The 21219-nt window shown below is 33.1% G+C and overlaps 1 protein-coding gene across 1 annotated transcript in view; it reads left to right on the top strand.

Moving 5' to 3' along the window:
• The first annotated feature begins 2631 nt into the window (after positions 1-2631).
• Positions 2632-21219, top strand: part of LOC129220253 (potential E3 ubiquitin-protein ligase ariadne-2-like) — a 47543-nt gene continuing 28955 nt past the window's right edge. Inside the window, exons 1-7 of the mRNA XM_054854628.1 lie at positions 2632-2774; positions 8993-9202; positions 9675-9818; positions 13838-13988; positions 15586-15707; positions 17651-17760; positions 20168-20285. Coding sequence (XP_054710603.1) covers positions 9002-9202; positions 9675-9818; positions 13838-13988; positions 15586-15707; positions 17651-17760; positions 20168-20285 — 846 coding nt within the window. The 5' untranslated portion in view covers positions 2632-2774; positions 8993-9001. The remainder of the gene's footprint in view (positions 2775-8992; positions 9203-9674; positions 9819-13837; positions 13989-15585; positions 15708-17650; positions 17761-20167; positions 20286-21219) is intronic.

Here is a 21219-nt window from a genome sequence, read left to right as displayed (position 1 = left end):
GGGAAAGCAGGACAAGGGGTCATTGTTTTAAGCTATTTAAATCTCAGGCTAACTTGGAAATCAGGAAAAACTACTACTTTAGCAGGGTCGTGGGCACTTGGAATAGCTTAACGGAAGAGGCGGTAATGAGCAAGGGAGTGGATAGCTTTAAGAGGGCCATTGATCTTCATTGGGGACTAATTAATTAACTAGGACCAGCCTAGCTGGGCCCAGAGCCTGTTGCTGGTCGTCGCATTTGTATTTGTATTTATTTGTATTCATGGTTAACTCACTAAATGTGGCCAAAATTAAACCAAACTAAAAAAAGAAAAATTAATTTGAATTCTGAAATTTTGAAAACAAATTATGTTTTTCGCAATCACGAACTGAGACAGGACCCTACTCATTAGAGTTATTGTTTATAAAACGGTTCCTGCCCTCCCCCCAAGCCTGCCTCTCCTCCTGGGCGGTTACATGTGCATAGTTGTAAGTGTGTAGGCTTGTGTGTGTGCGTAGACCTATGTGTATGCACGTAGGCGTGTGTGTGAGTATGTGTGTGAAGTCATGTGTGTGTGTGTGTGCGTGTGTGTAGGATAAGGACGCCTCCGACCAGAAGAAGCGGATAGCTCAGGACCGGAGCAGCCGCGCCGCCTGCAGAGGACGGTGGGTGGTGGTGCTGCAGAGGTTTCTTGTTCAAGCTGAAAAAGGCACGGACATAAAAAATGGTCAAATGAGAACAATAAGCAATCGTGAGTGCTCAAAAAAATCCTTTTTTTTTTGTCGCTAAGTTAGCGAAAAAAATTCGTGATCAAAAACTTAGCGATATGTCACCAAGTGTTTGCCAAATTATAATACCACTTGAGTTTGCATTGATATTGACAATGATTCCCCTTAGAACATCTGAATGCAACCAAAAGAGGAGGTGCACAGCTAGACCCCACTAGGAGTCTACGTACCAAATTTAAACTTTCTAGGACATACCGTTATTAAGTTATGCGAGATACATACATACGCACATACATACCTACATACAGACGTCACCAGAAAACTCGTCGTAACTAATTCGGGAATGGTTAAAATGAATATTTCGGGTGACTATACGTTCTTAGACATATATCCACGTGTGGTCGGTTTGAATAAAATACTCAACATTCATTCGGGATTTCGGGGCTGAGCAAAATGGAAATTAAGGCCTATTTTTGGGTCAAATTTTGTTCGTGAATACAATACTTTACTTCGTAAAAGGAAGTAAAAAAGGCTACCAAAAGTCAAAAGTGGCTACCATTTCTTGTGACTCAGGTAGCCATTGACGACTATTCAGAATTCCTAGACTAGAACTTTACTCTTAAAGAATGGATCATGATCCGGTGATATGAAAATTTAGGAGCTCTCCCAAGTTTTTTTTAGAATTTGAGGCTCAAAAAACACAATTCTAAAGCTATCTTTGGGGATGCTAAGGAAAGGAGTGGTAGATTCTGAAGCTCTAAAAGTACTAATCTTGATAACTTATAGACTTCTTTATCTTTTCTGTACTTTTAAACGTTGTTTCATTTTTATCCAATTTACCTGCACAGAGCTAATGCTTTTCAATCTTAATGAGGCATATTTAAAATAAAATGAAGCGGAGTAAAGACCTAAAAGGTGTCGCAGAAAATTACCAAATCCGTTCAAAATGTTAAAAGTTCTTTTTCTGGGGCCGCAGACGCTTGTATTTCAAAAGGAAACAAAAACATTAAACGGGAAATTGAAAATTTTTACAATGGGATATCCAAGCAAAAAATCGTTTTCGGCAAAGGAAAATTGAAAGAAAGTCTTGCCACAATATTTTTATCAATAATTAAAATTTAAAATGAAGATAGGGATATAGTCAAACTGAGGGAAGAACGGGGAACTCCAAACCCTTCTTTTTACGTCCCCAAAGCCGGCCTGGAAGTGAGTTTTTAAAACTTAGGTTTTGAAAAAATTCCGGGAAAACGTTCTCAAACCCCATCCCGGTCTGACGTCATCAAAGATGGCATACAAATGAGTATTTAGCACTGACCTCCCTGGTATTTAGGACTGCAATTTCGAAAAACCTTCCGAGTGCTCCCAAAACCTCCGATAAAACCCCTCTCAATTACTCATTCATCATCATTCAAGATCGAATAAATTTCGGCTTTTGGACTTTAAAAAAAAAAAACTAAAAATTTAATAAAAGGATTAGGTTGGAGGAGTAATGGGAAATTGATATCATAAAACGTCTTAAATAAATTCGTCTTTAGGACATCAATTTCGAAACAGAGCAGGCCTGTCATTTGGGCGGTTAGGGAACGGTCAAAACAACACTGACATTTCATACAACACGTGACTGCATGAGAAAATTTTCGATGTTGGTATTCATTGTGCAAATTCATAGCTTCGTCCATATATGATGCACGCACTCCTCTCATTAATTACATACAAAGGGTAATTGATTCCCCCCTCTAATTTTTCGTTTTGTAATTTTAAACTGTAGTGTATGCAGAAATTCTGCGAGTAAATATGAGCATTAAACTAGAATCGTAGTAAGCCTACGATTTGTAGATAGTTTATAACCTTGAATTGTAATTGCCGAATTTTCAATTAGGCAACGAATATTTTAAAGTTGCCGTCCATTGAACAGCAGATATTTGTTTATTATTAAGAAAATTTTCTAAATTTAATCGGTTTCTTACGTACATGCACTTTAAACTTTGCAATGCTACATTTAACCATGATCTGACATCAATTTTACGTTTTATCAACCGTAGTTTCAAAGACTTTTGTGTCAACTATAGGTAAAAAATATTTAAATTTAATTGTTTTAATTTGAAAATAATATTGTTTATCTATCATTCACGATTGGTTATGAGCCTTGACTTTCAATGCTTCTCATACTTTTTTGTTCCAGAAATATGAAAGCAAAATAAAGTAACATGTTGAACTTAAATGGCATGAAACACGGAATTTAAACTCGTGTAAATTGTAATCTCATCAAAAACAACCCTGTTGTAAAAATTTCCTCGCCAAGAAAACCTTCATCTCTTCCATACAAAAAAGAAGGCTTCATCCTAAATCCAAAAGACCCTCAGCCTTAAAAAGTCACGATATCTAGTTATCCCACCGAGTATCTGTCAAACTTCCATCCTCCCTGTTTTCCTCTTTCATCACAACTATTTTCGCTAGAACCTGCCAACCTGCCCCCATCACCAACTCCTTACCAGTGAGGATCGATCCTTTAAATTGTTTTCAATCCTGTTTAACGAGTAGCTTTCTGTCCTCCAAGCAACTACCTCACTTTACGAAGCTTCCCGCCAAACAGCATTGAAAACAATTTAAAGAATATATCCTCACCGGTAAAGACATGGGGATGGGGGCATCTTCTAGCGAAAATAGTTGTGATGAAAGAAGAAAACAGGGAGGATGGTAGTTTGGCAGATACTTGGCGGGAAAACTAGATATCATAACTTTTTAAGGCTGAGGAATTTTTGGGTTTAGAATGAAGGCCTTCTTTTTTGTAGTTAAGAGATAAAGGTTTTCTTGGCGGGGAAATTTTTACAACAGGGTTGTTTTTGATGATATATCACATCTTTTTGCATAAATATTATTACTTTGCATTCTTAGAATTGAGAATTTCAAGTCGTAAATTTTCAATGTATTTTGTGTTTTTAAGGAGCAATAATGGCAAGCTCAATTTTACGTCATGTTGTCTTCTGACCAGCAAGATTCTATGTTGGTTAGGCAAGAATTGGGCCGTTTAAATTTTATTGCCATCTTTATATCCTCTATGTTGCTAAGAAAACCATTTGGATAATAAAATACTCTATTTTAAATTATTTTGTTTAACGAGTATTTTACAACTTGGCAATAAATTCTATTAATTTCTTTTTTTGACGGATTATTTTCATGAAGTTTTTTATATTTTACAGCTTGCGGGCTATTTTAATCTAGCTTTTCACTTTTTATTTAATGACTTCTTTCCGTAAATTTTACATTTTGTGGGCTAATTTTAGTTGTTTTGGTGATTTATCTTTCTTTTTGATGCAGCTTGTCTTATTTAACGTTTTTTTTTAAGACAACTTTTGAACAACTATTAGATCTGTTACAGTCTTGTGCAATTTCAGTCATAGATTAACAAACCCTACGAGCTGAGAATAAGTACATAAGAATTTTAGGGAAATTTGTGATTTTCAAACTTTAATTACTCTGGCCCATGATGTCTCCGGGTGTTGAATTTTTGTATATATCCTCAATAACCCCCCAAGAATATGCATACAAAAAATCATTAAAAAAGACCCCCCGGGGAGCTGTTACAGACCCCCGAGAAGGTATGATTTGAAGGATATAAACGAGGAGGGAGGGAGAGGGGTGTCAAATGGCACATCAGTAGGGCACAAGGAATGTGTGTACGAAATTTCAGCTGGATTGTTTTTCTCGTGTGGGCTGTAGCTTTGTCAAAGAACACAAAAAGGTTGTTGAATAGCGATTTTCTAACTTTAATTCCTTCTCTCCCTGATGGTCCTGCGGATTTATCAATAGATCTATTTCAAACAAATCTAAAGAAGTTCTTCTGCCCTTATACAGAAGTTTGGTAAGACCTCATTTGGAGTATGCTGTTCAGTTTTGATCTCCTTATCTTAAGAAAGACAATTATGTATTGGAAAGGGTTCAAAGGCGAGCTACAAGGCTAATAAATGGACTTTCTCACTTAGACTATGATTCCAGGCTTAGAAGGTTAAAAATGTACAGTCTTAAGCAAAGAAGAGACCGAGGGGACATGATTCAGTTGTTTAAATTTATTAAAATGAAAGATGTTACGGGGCTGAAGTTAAGCACTGAAAACAGGACAAGGGGTCATTGTTTTAAGCTATTTAAATCTCAGGCTAACATGGATATTAGGAAAAATTATTATTATAGCAGGGTAGTGGAATTTTGGAACAGTTTACCGGAAGAGATGGTAATGAGCAAGGGAGTAGATAGTTTTAAGAGGGCCATTGATCTTCACTGGGGATTGTAAATTGACTAGGACCAGTCTAGCTGGGCCCAGAGCCTGTTGCTGGTCGTCACTTTTGTATTTGTATTGTATTTTGGTATACTTTGTCAGGGGCCACAAGAGATTGGGTATACCGAAAATCAGCTCCGGTGTTCTTCATGGGCTGAGATACAGTGTGGGTGAAAACCCCAACTTGTTCTGTCGTGTAAACTGTCCTTAGTTGCATGTTTAATTTCTTTCGTCTTTCTTGACTGTGGATATTTGGCTTTGTTGGTGGCTGACATTTGGTTTTTTTTGGTGGTATGCATTTGTTTTTCTTTTGGTTCGAAATTCATTTTTTCTCGAATTAGGTGAATTATTATTCATAAGCCGAGCTTTGTTGAATAAATTAAATGTTCTAATTTCAGCTCTCTTAGTACTACTATCGATTTCAGGTACTAACTTTTATACTCCCTTACTTAAGCGTGAATTGATGCAAAATGTTTTAACAAAGTTTCAACAATTTCACTAAATAAAATAATCAGTTTGTCAGAACTGGATTTTTTTTTTTTTTTTTTTTTTTTTTTTAAGTATTTGCTTTGATTAGGACTTAATTTCTAACAAAAAGAAGTATGCCAAAAGTTCGCAGAACTTATAATTTTGTGTAAATAGCCTGAGTTCTGTTTAAAATTTTAGATTCTGATAGAATTGAGAAGTTCTGGAGTTCAACTACTAAAGAGCTTCCAAGCAAATTATGCCCTTGTTATGATCTAAGTAAATATTTTCCCTTAACCAATGAAAGTTCAAAAAAAAAAAAAAAAAACCCTATTGTAATCTTATCAACATATTTGAATTAGAAATTTAATTTTGTAAGCTCTATTGTGTTCATGTTGCTGTACCTGCTTCATTCATAATTTCTAGAAGAAATACTAAATCACATTTCAGTTTAATAGCATAAGGTACATAATACAAAGCAGATTTAAAAAAAATTCCATGCAGCAAAACCTTTTTGAAAAAATAGATAAAACAAGAAGTATAGATTAATGAAAAATTGTCAACATTGAAATTACTAATTAGTCCGAACTTTAATTAAGAGAGCTTAATATTATGTTCCCACTAATTATTAAAATAGCTGATTGTTTGCACAATTAATAATATTACCACTTTGATATAAAATTGACCTTGATTTTTAAATATTAAAAGTTTTTTTCTTTTTTTTAAATTTCCTTGAACAAGGCATTTTTTAATTTATAAGTAAAATAATTGGAACTTAGTTGGGCCATTGTTTATGGTTACTTCTACTAGGTAACACTTTCATGTAAGAATGAAGAAAAAGGAAAACAAAAGGTTTTGAAATTGAAAAATATTTGTGTTCAAAAGTTACATTTTCTGGAGGATGACCCAAATGCTATTGAACATGTTTGGAAATCTTATACTTCTCTTATTGCAAATGCTTGATTTATAAAAGAACATAATCAAGGCCCAAAAAAGTTGGCATTTATTGGTTTTACTTTTGCACCTCTCTTTTTAGTTTACAATAGGATGTTTAAGAAAGACTCTTTACCCTTTTTTTTTGGTGGCAGGTCAAGGTTAACTTCAATACCAACTGAAGTAATTTCATTAATTGGTGACATCACCAAAGTGTTTGGAATCCAGCATCAGTTTGGATTTATTGTTTATGTTTAGCGAGATTCCTATAGAATCCATATGTTAAACATTGTTATAATTTCCCTTATGAATCTGTGTAAAACTTGTTCCTGCATTGGTTCACAGAAAACTAGGGTTGTTTGAAATGCTCTTTTGCTCACTCTAACCAGGAAACTATTAGTTAGTGTAAATGAAATTTTTAAAATAAGGAACAATAAAAAGAGTATAGTGAGACATGTTTTTGAGGCATAAATCACTTTTCCTTGTCCCTCCGTTATTGAAATATAAGGTTTTCAAATCTGGCAGCATTTTAAAAGGTCTCCAAGTTAAGCAAGAAATGTGCACTTAACTGCCGCTTCATTAAAACATTCAAATGTATCAACAATCAGGGATCAAAATGTTCCATAAATCCGCGATTTTCTGCTTTTTGTATTTTTTTTATTTCCCTGCCGCCAAACATTTTCAAGTGATTGATCGCAGTCCCATTCTTCCTGTCAGGATTTTTGTTGACTCATGTCTTCTTTCTATGGTAGAAAGAAGAAAGGAACTTCGTTTTGTGAGTGAGGAGGGAAAAAGACTCGAGAATGACGTAGAAAGCGTCGGCATTTATGCATTTCGAAATCCGATTGCATCTGCTTCCATAACACTTGCTCATTTTTGTCTACTATGCCATCCTATCACTTAGACCTTTATAACTTTTCATAGACTATTATTTTCAACCCTCCTTGTATGTATTTTATTTTTTGCTGAAGACTTGTACGCTCATTGTTTTGCCACGCCCATTTCACAGCCACTTTCTAGCCATCACGCAAATACCCCCTCACCTCCCTTCTGCCCCGATCTCCCCATCAGGATTCTTGCTGAGGCACACGTTCTTTCTTGAGTAGAAAGAAGTAAGGAACTTTTTGCTGTTAATGGGGTGGGTGAAATAGGAGTGGAGGGGGAAATGCTGGAGAGTGACGGTGAGTGGGTGAAACCGTTAGATGTAGCTTTTGAAATCCGATTGCATCCGCTTCTGTAACATTCTCTCATTTTTACCTGCTATGCCGTTCTACGCCGTAATACCTTTTTGTAGACTAATATTTTCGACCCTTCTTATACTTTATTTATTTATTTATTTTTTATGAAGACTGCCACATCCATTCAAAACTGTTTATCCTATTCCATCCGAGTTAATTTAAGCCAACATCATTCCTAAATCTAGTTTTAATGCTTATCAGGTTTACCAAAGATATAACTCTTGAAGATCTTAGCAAATTCAAATTTATTTTAACTATACTCTGCTATTTTATTATTGATTGGTAGGGTACATGAATCTTGTGCTTTTATTTCTTTAATACATTCCATTTAGTTTTTGCAATTTCAGATCTCAGAGGTACCAACAAAAAAAAACTATATCTTTAAATTCTGAAAGTTTTTTCTTAGTCTCTACTGTGAGAAAAGTCGAAGAATTCATGAAAAAGCCAAAAAATTATAAATTAATTAGTATTGAAAAAGTTGAACTTCTAAGGCTTATAAATGAGCTCACGTATGCAATCTTTTTAGTCAATAAAAAACATAGATTCTTTGATAAGCGAATGAAGATATCATGTTGTGTAAATTGTAATTTGGTAATAAATATGAATATATTTTAATGTGCATTAATCAGATAACATATATTTTATTCATAGTTAATATAATTTGTACTCATTTCATTACTATTTTTCTTTTATAAAGGGAGGACGTATCAAAAATTAATTTCTAGGACTGCCACTGGTGTCACCCTCTCATTGATTTTGTGAAAGTGGCATCACGTGCCAGCCTCACCTAAATCCTAGATTACACTTAATTAATTTTCATTTAATTCTTTGATTTGATTAGCAATGCCCATTATAAGCATTCGCCACAGCGCCAAATGCGATAAAATCGTAAATTCGGCTAAACAAACTCTGATTTAGCGAAATATTGGTGAGAAAGAAATTACACCAGAAAAAATAAATGAATAAAACCTTCTCACACACACACAGTCCTCAAAATTATGTTATAAGGTTGTGAAAAATCCTGCTAGAGAATGTAAACCCCACTATACAAGTGTCTTATTTTTCTTAAGTGTATGAGTGTATGCTGCATCTTTAAAACATATGTACAAGTGTTGGAATTTTGTACTTTCTAAAATTATTCTTTGTTCTGTGATTTGTTAAAATTAGTTCTGGAGTGTAACCTCACATGAGTATTGAAAGAGGGGTGCAGAGCCTGAAATGTTCAGAATACCTGTATCAGAACCTGCCTGAAATTCCGGAAACAAATTATGCATTGAATTTAAAGATCTGTCTTGTCAATTTTTGTCTTTTTAAATGAAAATGTAAGTAATCTAGACGTTGTTTGATTTACTAATAATTTATTTTCTCATTTTATCAGATTTCGGTCATGAATTCAGATGATGACATGAATGAAGAGAGCGATGATGGCGGATATTACGACTACTACAATTGCTCAGAGGATTCGGAAATGGAGCCCGCCGATCCGAAGAAAACCGATCCCGAGTACTTTGAATTCAAATGTTTGTCGATTGAGGATGTCGAGAGACTATTGAATGAATGCGTGGAAAGTCTATGTGCCAATATACCTGTGAGTATTTTATTCTTTATTTTTAAAACCCTGAACTAAATAAAGAATTATTGTTTCTGTTGGAAAAAAAATTCCTTTCCTGAACTTTCCCAACATTCTAAACCCATGTAGCAGTTGTTTTTGAAAGAAAAACTAATTTTAAAAAACTTGTTTATTTGAATACTCAAACAAGCATAACTATTTACAAGATAATAAAATAAAAACAGAATCTCCTAAAAACGAAAACAATCTCATCTATCCATCTGATAGTCACCCACACTCATTCCAAATACCACCTCATTCCTTCTCAATGCACGTGTCTTATGCACGCTGACTCGGCACATGCCGATCGCTGATGACGTCAATTGCGTCAGCCCGCACCCAGCCAACATGCAAGGACGAATCTGCATGGGAATCGATAACTTTTCTTTGAATAGCCAACAGTTTCTTCATTATGCATTTAATCCTTTCATATGTACTTTGTTTTTAACAGGTAACTCCTTCACTTGCAAAGCTACTCCTACACACACATCATTGGAACACCGCTGAAATTATTTCCTCTTACAGACAAGATGCATTTAAATTGCTGATTGATTCTAAGATCAAGCCTTCGAAATCTCCGGAAGTGGAGTTTCAGGTATGTTAACAAAATTGCTTCAACTCTAATATCAGCATAAACATCATCCAGTAGCATTTTGTTTTGAAAATCAGTTGGAGAGTTAACTAAAAGTTAAAATGTTGTGGGGGGGGGGCATCAAAAATTTGCTTGCAGTTTTTCTAATGGTGCTATGTGGATCAAATGCATTGCCCAGGATAGGGGCAGATCCAGAAATATTTGGAAAGGGGGTCAAGTTTTAATAGCCAGCATTACATATCTCACTCAAAAAAAGCTTCTCTTAAGCAGGGGTGCCCATCCTCCCTCCTCTCCCCCAATAAGATGAAAACTCATTCAAAAATACCCCCTCCCTACTATTTTTCAATGGTTAAGCTCATTAGAGATGATTGTGCTTTTGAAAATGAACAAAAAAACTGCAAATAGCAATAGCCCGTTTAAATGAACCCAGTCAATCCTTTGAACTGTGACGTGCTGAAGAAGAAATTCCTTACAGAACGAAACAAAAAACAGGTTGACATTGATTCCATGTACTATTTTATAGAATCTAAAAATTTGAAGATTGGTAATATAATCATAACAAAATTCTTGTCATAGGGAGATCAGCTGACCCTTTGACCCTCCCCTGAATCCGCCCCTGGACCTGGAACTAGTAAATATTCTCTTACCTGACATCTCTATTAGTAGATGTCATTAATACTTGACAGTTTTTACACCCTGTTTCCCACCTGACAGAAGTAAAAACTATGTTCAGCTGCAAGAATACCACAATCCTAAATTTTGCGCGCCTTTTGGGACCATGAATAATGTTCATAACTTCAAGAGTTCAAAAAATGGAATAGTATTACTTCAAAACAAAATATTTTACAACTCTTAAAATTGTTCTTCATTCATTAGAAGCTCTTGAAATCAAGCGTCAACTGTATAGACAGAATGAGACAAAAAAAAAAAAAAAACAGTTATAATATTTTATTAAATCATTAAAAATTCCAGCAAGTTTTATCCTTAGGTTTGGGAAATCAAGCATTTTATTTTCAGTAAGTTACCTTCTGCTTTATTTCTGCCTTAGCCCTGGCTATAGGGTGGTAAGTTACTGAATATATCTGCCTTGCCTTCAGTATTCAAGTTGAACCCAACCATTGTTTCGGTCACTCGTCTGGTCAGTGCTAATTCTGTATTAGCTACCAGTTTGTTTGGCACTCTAGGCTTCCTTAAGAGGTTTTCCACCTCCAGCTCAGTCACTCCTATGCCGGGCCGATGAGTGCTAATAAGCACGAAACTGCAGTCCTTGGCTGGAATTGACTGAGCTGGCGGTGTATTTTATGCAAGCACTTTATTTCCTTTTAAAAATAAAGAAATGTGTCATTGTGACCCAGGAGTAGGTAGGCCACTTTGAGACAATCTGTAGGCCACAGCTAAATAACCTTAAAAATGTTATTTCATTCGTTTAAAATGATCAGTTGGAAAACTAATAATTATAAGTATGAACACCTATGCAATATCTATCAGTAAATATTAACAAGCTCTTATGATTAAATGCAGTTTGAAACATTTCTTCAGGACTTTGTTGCTTCATTCTAATGTCCTTTGAAAGGCAATATTCTGAATACATTTTGATGGCCCCTGCAAATACAGTCGAATCTCGATAACTCGAAGCTTATAACTCCAATGTTCCTTTATCTTGAAGTTTTCATCGGGTCCCAAACTCTTGAAACTGTTGTGGAAACTTCCCATAACTCGAACGTTTTATTCGGTCCCTTGAGATTTCAAGTTATTGAGAGTTGACTGTATATATGCATTATTCAGTTTCCCTGTATAACAAACATCCTCAAAATCTAAACACTTTTGTTCAGTCCCATTAGTGTTCAGAATAAAGTAAATCTACTGAAATAATAATAGTTTCTAAACTATAGGGTCAACCGGGGGTAAGATGGGTATAAAAAACAACTTTTTCAACTTTGATGATCCATAGCAGAAACATTATAAAATATAATCAATGTTTTACTCAATATTCTATACATTGTGTATCTTAGCTCTAAATTGAACTCAGTAGTTTGCTTTTACTTTTTGCTTTAATTTTTGTGTAAAGGGTTTAGTGTAACCTATTTTACTCCGGTATATACCCATTTCACCCTGTGTTTCGAGGTAAAATGGGTATATGTTCTTAAAAGTTGAACTACACTGTAATTCAAAGATAAAATATTTGAAAAAAAGTTAAACTGCATTAAAGAAACAAACTTTAATCCAAAACAACCATAATATAATATTTACTGAACCAAATTTATGAGCAAAAGCTGTATAGGCAAAGACTGTTGGGACTTGATTGAGGTAACATTTTTACAATTTGATGCCTGCACACCAGCAATGTCAACTTTTTCGGGGTACACATTAAATAATCTGCAGATAATTTTGTAGCAAACTTCACCTTCATCTGGGATTTCTATAATCAAACCTATGAATTCGTAAATAGACTTCTTTTTACAAATTTAACAATGACCCGGTCGCAAATGACCGCATTTAACTACTAGGAGAACTACTGGTTTCACTTCTGCTTTACTGGTTGTTTTATCACCTTCATTGTTTGACCCCTTTTTTCTTTCTTTTTTTTTCTTTGTGTGTGTAGCTTTTGGCTGTTCTTCTGTGTACAATCTTGCCGTTACCTGTAATCAGTAGTTAAAACTTCTCCCACCTTTGCTTGCAATTTCTTACGTTTGTTCTTTACTCTCTCTACGTTTGTGAATTTTTCATAGCCTCACCAGTGATAGAAAAGGCAGTGGCAAAAGGGTATTTTGATTGCTTGTCTTAGCTGCTTCACACAAAGAAGAACAATACTAGTTTCAGTAAAACTTTATATTCTGAGGCATTAGGATTCTGCTGTAGTTGCATGTGAGGTTGTACTTCAATTATGTTCGGGGCATTGTTGGTTTTAAAATGAAATCAAAATGACTATATATTAGTTATGAATTCCTAGTATGTCAAAAAACATGTACATTCTTACTATGTCATAAAACATGTACATTCCTACTATGTCAAACTTTATGTAACAATAAACTACTGTAAATTACTAAACTTTTATAATCGTGAATTATCTATAATAATAAAAATATATAATGCCGTGCAGTACTAATTGGCATAAATTGTGATAAGTAAAATAATAAATAGAAATTATAAATACGTAATATTTATTTATATACCTTCTACAAAGCATACTTCAAGTTTAAAACACAAACAATACTCTACAGCTGTCTGGCAAAGGTCCTTCAAATTTTCAATCTTTAAACATTCTATGTCTTAAACTCAAAAATATTAGCTATACCCATTTTACCACGTATCACTAAAAGTACTATAATTTTTTTGTTAACATTAAAATTTACTTTTTTTTTTCTTTTGAGTTTTTTGTTCGCAAAATTCTTCTCCTATCAAATCCAAGCAAAAATTTTCCAGAACTCTTCCTGTAAATTTTTCAAGAAAGAAGTTTATCACTTACTATAAACGCATTATTTTGTATTCTGAAAAATAAAATGGCTGCTGAGCCTAGTAAATGTGTTGCTAGTCTTTTTTTACGAAGTTAAAATAGGGCCAGATATGTAGAAATTCTATGTTAAAAAATACAACGTAATTCATCAAAATGGTGCACTTAATAATGAGGTACAATATGCATTAAGTTTTAGAAAAACAAGCAACACTGAACTCTGTTATTTAATTAAAGCCCAGAAAACAAGAGGGGAAAACTTCAATAAAAGTAAGTTTACAAGTAGTTATAATGAAAGAGAACTTCTGTAATACACAAGCTAGTAGCCATGTAAAAAATGAAATTCTGAGTAGCAATTAACTTCCGATTAACACACCTACATTGTAAATTGTCTGTGAAGCAGCTATATGTGAAATTCCAAAAGTCTCGTTGTGTCTTTTGTCTCATTGTGAACCACCCTACCCTAATTAGTTTTTTGAATCATCTCAAAAATAATAGTAATGAAATAATTAACCAATTAAAGTCTGCCTACACATATTTAAGGAGCACATGAATTTTCTTTTTCTTCTAGGTTGTTCGAGCCTCAAAATCTTTCAACTGTTCTGTGTGCTTAATGATGTATTCTGGGGAATATTTCCGTGCTCTAGCGTGTGGGCATTTTTTTTGCAAAGAATGTTGGTCCACTCATTTTGAAATTCAAATTTTTCATGGCATCACTACAAGTGAGTTATTTCAAGACTTCCTTTATTGAAGTTTGAGCAATTTTGTGTGATTCTCTTTTTCTATTGATTTTTAAAACCATGGCTCCATTCTCTAACTTCATATGTATTGTTCTTGCAACAGTTAATGAAAGTGAATGTAAATAAGAAAAATACCAAACTAAGTTGCATATAAGTGGCACTGAAGCCTAGTTTTCATGGTAATAATGGTCTAATCCAGGGTTTCTCTACCTTTTTTGACTTGTGAGCACCAAATTCTTTCATGGCCCCCTCGAGTATGATATAGGTACACATGCAGATTTATATATATATATATTAATTAAGCAAACATAATTTCAAATATTAAACAAATTATAAAAATTAATGATGATAAAAAGGAAAATTTCAAACAGCTATTAAATAGGAAAAGACAAAGTATGAATCCAGAGCTCATCAGCCGCGGAGGATTCATTAAATATGGTCAAAAGACCAAAAATTTAACTATGAACTAAAAGAGAATGTTTAAGCTCCAGTACATGCAATATAGAGTAACATTGGGCAAAAGCACCACTTGCTAAACTAAAAACAATAAACTCTAGTTTATTGTTTTTAGTTAAACATTCTCTTTTAGTTCATAGTTAAATTTTTGGTCTTTTGACCATATTTAATGAATCCTCCATGGCTGATGAGCTCTGGATTCATACTTAATCTTTTCCTATTTAATAGCTGTTTGTAATTTTCCTTTTTATCATCATTAATTTTTATAATTTGTTTAATATTTGAAATTCTGTTTGCTTAATTTTATATTTACTTGGCTTTTTAGTTTTGCTGCAATGCGCATCTATGGGCTTTTCGTGTGGTCTTTTCAATATTTTTCACTTCTATTATATATATATATATATATATATATGTGTGTGTGTGTGTGTGTGTGTGTGTTGTTGGTAATGCAAGGTTAATTTTGAGGGGGAGAGCCCCTTAACCCTGCTCTTCAAATGCTGTCAAAGATGTCCTACAATCACATTTTTAAAAGTTTAGTTTAAAAAAATTTCTAGAAGAGCACCTCCAAACCTCTTCCCCTAGTGTTTTAAAGATCATGTAAAATTTTGTTTGCAAGATCGTCAAAGAATGCCGAAAATTGCGTTTTTGAGACTTCAATTTCAAAGAATTGCTTGGAAAGAAACCTTGAACCCCATGCCATGCCCTAACAGCATCAAATATAGCTAGCAATTTTGTGTTTAAGACTTCCAAATTCGAAAAAGACAAGTCAAGTACTTTCAGTTTTGAAAACATCACCTAACTTACACCCATGTTCCACTCTTTCAGATGATTGTTGAGGCTGACGTAAGTGTATTGGAATTTTTAGGTCTTGCTTAAAACAGTCAACCAATCTGTGAATGTTATTTTTCATTTTCTTTTATGTAATTATTTTAATGTTATATTGTAAAACTTTTTATTCTGGATGTAAAATAGTTGAATGGTCAATAAACAATACACAAAGTTATTTACCAGTTTTTTTCTTTGTATTTCTTTCCATCAATAATTCAATTATTGACTTTTTGTAGTTTTTGGATATATTTTAATTTATTTTTGTAATTTCACAATTTATATTTTTTTTTCTTAGCAATGGAGTGTATGGCCCAGAAGTGTAGCTTACTGGTACCAGAAGATTTTGTTCTTAATATTGTCAATAAGTCTTCCTTGCGTGAAAAGTATCAGCAGTTTTCATTTTCAGATTATGTTAAGGTATATGATTTTAATTGTTTAGAAATGTTTTATATTTTCATCATTTCCAGAATAATTTTATTTTTCTAATTAATACACAATGTGAAAAACACTTCATCCATGTGTAAAAAAACTGAGAAAATAAAAGTTTAGGAATGCCATTAATTTTGTTCAAAATTCGAAAAAAACGTCTTTTTTTTTCTTTTCACTATTTTTGTTTCTATTTTTTAAGCCTCCTGGCTAAAATCTTGTATATTTTGCTAATGAGTGGAGTTTAACACTATTGAGGACGTGGCTCTGGCTCTGAGTGGGTTTAAAAAAAAACTTCTTATTGAATTGTCAATAAAAAGATAATTGTGACTTTTGTTCTATGTTCAAAAATCCTTTAATAGCAACATAGATTGATGTCCCCAACTGAAGCATATGTACTTTATCAAATTTAAATAATACAGTGGAACCCCATTTTAATGTTTTTCACGTGACTGACAAGAAAAATACAATAAACAGAGAAAGATTATACAGGTGTAAATCATACTTTCATTAAATAATTCAAATTAATTTGAATTGATTCATACAATTGAGTAGATTCACACCATAAAAAATATTTTACAACATTTTTATTACATGAAAGTAATTTCATAAACAATCTGACATAAGAGAATACTTACAATTAGCTATTATAAAAAAAAATTTCTTACTTATTCATTCATTTATTCATTTATGTGTTCAAGTCTCAGAAAGAGCTTTTTCATTTTAATCTCAATCACATAAAAGGATTTTTAAGTCCTCTCTCTCATCTCTGGGCAAGAGATAGTACTAGTAGCCCTCGTAGGTGCTGTTATAGAGCATGATTTAAAAAAACTTTTCAATGAAAGCCTACATAGGACCTTATCTTTAAACGCATTTTACTCAAAACTTGAGAATGTTCAATTACACCCCTTTGCTTCTCACTGCCTCATATTATTTCAGTTAAAAAGTTAAAAACAAGAATGTGGTGAATAAAGAAACGTTTGTAGAAATTACACTAACCAGCATTGAAGAAAATCCGAACCTGCAAGAAAAACTTCAGATGCTGGAAAACGTTGAATATGAGAGACATTAAATCGGTTCTCTACAGTATCAAATGTAATGATTAAAACATTGACAAAAAAGGGCAAAAACCTACTGGATAAAGAAAGTTTTGTGGTGTGCATAAAATTATCTTAATTAGTGTATCTAAGTATGTATCCATATTTTAACGAGCTGATGTGTGCATCACATGACTTCCTTTTACTCCAATTTAATGTCATTTTCCCATTGTTGGCAATTTTAATGTGATTCAATAGTTTACTCTCTAAATATCATCAACAGTGGCCAAATTGAAACCAGATTTAAAAAAAAAAATCGCCAAATTTGTCGCCAAGTTGGTGACAAAACTTGGCGACCAAAAGACTGGCAATATATCGCCAAGTGTCTGCCAAATTATAACACCACTTGAGTATCCATCGAAATTAACAATGATTCCCCCCCCCCCAAAAAAAAGAGACAAAAGACCCCTTTAGAAATACCCGAATGCATCCAAAAAGGGAGGTGCACAACTAGACCCCACTAGGAGTCTACGTACTAAATTTCAACTTTCTAGGACATACCCTTCTTGAGTTATGCGACATGAGAAAAGTCGTTGTAATTAACTCGGAGAAGGTCAAAATGGATATTTCGGGTGTTTATACGTTCTTAGGCCGTGTGTGGTTGGGTTGAAAAAAAAACTCAACATTAATTCGGTGGTGAGCAAAATGGAAATTAAGGCCGAATTTTGAGCGAAATTTTTTTCGCGAATACAATACTTCCTTTTTTGTAAATGGAAGTAAAAAAGAAAATCTTTCCTATTTTAAGTCCATCATATGATTGAAAGGAAAAGTGAAAGGATTTTAATTTATATAACAACCAAATTTAATATAAAATTGAAATTATAACTTACTTTTTAGAGTCATCCAGCCCTTCGGTTCTGTCCCGGACCTAACTGTCATATTATAATTTATGCCAAAGAATTTCAGAGCAAAAGAATAACGTGTAAGCATTGCAAAACAGTATTCTGGTGAGTTATCTTATTTTTGAAATTTGATTTATTTATTTCTTAATTTAAGACTTTTTTCTTTTAAATGTATTGAACAATTTTTTAACTAAAATGTTAAATAAACACTTATCAATGCCAATTTGCAAAAAATTGCAGATGCATGTTTTAAAATTTTTTGTAACTCTCAAACTTGTATTGGATGACTTTACGTCCTTGCATAACCTTTTTCATTAAAAAGGGGTACTTTGAAACCGTGAAACACGTATCAGCAATTTTTTGAAAATTCGTCCATATTATATTTATTTATCCTTTAGTTAAAAAATCATTCTATGAATTTTGTGCATTTACAGCTTTAAAAAAGATTAAAAAGTCTAAAGAAATACCAAATAAAATCAATGGAAAGCTTCAGCTTATATTTGATTTGCTGTCCTCCTATTTTTGATTTTTACAATAATTGAAGAGGAATGGATACACTGGGAGAAATGTAGGGACCATAATTCTTTCTCTTTTAAATGTAAACAATATATCTTATCACTCCCTACATGTATTACTCAGACAAGGTGAAACAGAGCTATAATGAGTACTGTTTCTCAACTGCTTGCTACGTTTACACTAGTGGCACCCGCACGGCTTTGCCCGTAGTAGAAAATTAAAAGGTCTTTTGACTCGCCTGTATATTTACAAATAAAATATCCTGCTAAACCCTGGGGAAAATATCTGAGCCCCCCTTAAAATTTTGCTCGGCAAAATGTTCTTAAAATTGGAATATAAAAAAAACAAAATCGAATTTTCGAAAAATCGCTTTTGAGGTGCACATGATACAAACTAATTCTGTGCCAAATTTCATGAAAATCGGCCAAACAGTCTAGGCACTATGCGCGTCACAGAGATCCTGACAGACAGAGAGAGAGAGAGATCTGGACAGAGATACTTTCAGCTTTATTATTAGTAAAGATAATACAGCGACATCATTTAAAGACAGCTTCAAAGCTTCTTATTTACTGGTTGAACTGCTAAACATAAGTTGACTGGATTACTGGAAATGATAATCTTTATTTTAGTGAACTCTTCTGTCATGGCTCTAAGATTCATGAATACGTTTATTAAACTTGTGTAAAATTGTTAATTTTAAACAGCTCCTAAATTTATTAAATTCATACATATCAGGATGCATTTGAATTATTTAAGAAATGTCCTTTAAAAAAGTGCTGTTATTCTAAAATGGATTTAATTGATTTACGTAGTATGTAGATTTTCAAGTTTAATCTTTTCTTGTCCCAAACTTGATTTTGAGTTTGAATGTATTTTTTTTTTTCTTCCAACTTATTTTTCTATTCATCATAAAAATGTGTTAGGTATAGCATAAGTCTTTTATTGTCTTTTACAATGTTTAAAAAAATATTTATCAATATAGTTTTTAAATTTGAAAAGCAGCAGTTTTATGGTTATAAAACTTCATAATGTTCATACCTTTAGACATGGTAGTATGTGACTTTCAGATTCCCCCACCCCCCCTAAAATGGCTACAAAAATGTATCTTTTTCAGTTTTAAATGTAACTCTTCAATTTATGCTTTACAATAGCAATGCCTTATTTGTGATTTTTTTACTCAGGATTTCCTGCTTCTTAAAATGTATTTACTATCACTGTTGAGTTCATTGTTTTAGCTGACTCACCAGTTCAGTTGAGCTGTTCTTTACAAAATCTAATTTTAATTTATTGAAACTTGAATGATGAAATTCTTCCTGTTTCATTGCTCTTCTATTATGCAACTACTTACATCTCTTAACAGACAGTTTTTGATGTTTCAATGCAGTTTTACCGTCTGTATGTCTATCCGAGACAGCTTTGAGAAATGATTTGTATATTAAGAAAAATAGTTGATTTTTGTTTTTTTTGAGCAATCACGATTGCTTATTGCTTTCATTTGAGCGTCTTTGAAGATCTGGTTCCTTTTTCAGAATGGACTAGGGGCCTCTGCAGCACCGCCGTCCACCGGAGGACGGAGCTGCTCCTCTAGTTCTAGCCTCCACTAGCAGCACTGTCCACCGGAATCTTCTCCTCCTAGGCGGTGGCTTCCATGTCCTGCATATACACACTCCTACATACACACACGTCTACACAAAAACAAGTCCTTACACACATACACACACGTAACCACCCAGGAGGAGGGGCAGGCTTGGGAGGACATGAGCTTCCAATGAGTAGGGTCCTGTCGCAACTCGTGATTGCGAAAAACATAATTCGAATTCAAAGTGTCAGAATTCAAATTAGATATATATACACACACACACACACACATATATATATATATATTAATATTTCTAATTTCTTATTATTTTTCCCCAATATTTTCCAAACATTAAATTTTGTTGTTTCCATTGGTAAGTTCTCAACAGTGAATTGTTTGCCTTTTTTCAATATCTAGCTTCAAATGTGGAACTGACTATCATGCTCCAACTGATTGTGAGACGATAAAGAAATGGCTCACGAAATGTGCAGATGATTCAGAGACTGCAAATTATATTTCTGCTCACACAAAAGATGTAAGTGTAGGATTCATTCAGTATGAATATTTGCTTTTTGTTTCTTTTTAACCTCTAATGCAACAAGGAAGGAGGTTATAAGTTTGATTTTTTATATGTCTGTGGCAACGTAGCCCCTAAACAGGTGACCAATTTTGATAATAATGTTTTTGTGTGAAAGGAAACTTGATCAAGAGTATTCTTAGCTAGGTCTTGTCTTTGTAAGAGTTCAATTACTGGAAATACTAATTAAAACTACAACAATTAGCACTTTTATGCAATTTTGGCAATGAGAACTTAGTGATTGGTAACAGTTTCATTTTTGGAGGAAGGAAACCTCTGTGACTTAAAATGTATATATGTTATCATTTTGTATTTATTAACAAATAAAATACTAGTAATTAATTTCAGTCAGGTTCGTGATTTTTTTTTATTTAAAAAAAAAAAAAACAAAGTTGGATTTTTTTTAAAATTTAAATCAGATTTTTTTGATTTTTTTAAAATGTTCAAAAATGTGTAGATATTAATTACTTAACATTTATAAACATAATATATTTCATACAATAGATGAATCCATTCAACTTACTTTTAAAATTAAGATAAGTTCTCTAACTATTCAATAATATTTTAAGATTTATAAATACGTTACAATACTTAGATAGGATGTGATTTTGTTTTATACTTTGCTTAAAGATAAAGTTTCCATTATCATGTACGTTTTTAGTGCAAAATAATATGCTGAACAATTACTTTTCTGAATTCTATTAATCGTGGTGTATAAGAAATTTTTATTTTGTTCTAAACTGTAATTTTGGAGTAAAAGCAATAGAGTGAAAATCTGTTACACACACTGAAAGAGGGATCTATGTAGTTTTGCCTGTTGAAGTTAAGATAGTATAATGCGGTGTAGTTAAATTTAGAGCAATACATTCAAAAAATACAAAATTAATTTATA

The sequence above is a fragment of the Uloborus diversus genome, chromosome 4 (genome assembly GCF_026930045.1).
Source record: "Uloborus diversus isolate 005 chromosome 4, Udiv.v.3.1, whole genome shotgun sequence".
Taxonomy (NCBI): domain Eukaryota; kingdom Metazoa; phylum Arthropoda; class Arachnida; order Araneae; family Uloboridae; genus Uloborus; species Uloborus diversus.
Note: the sequence above shows the minus strand (reverse complement) of the source record. Positions and strands in the feature narration are given on the sequence as shown.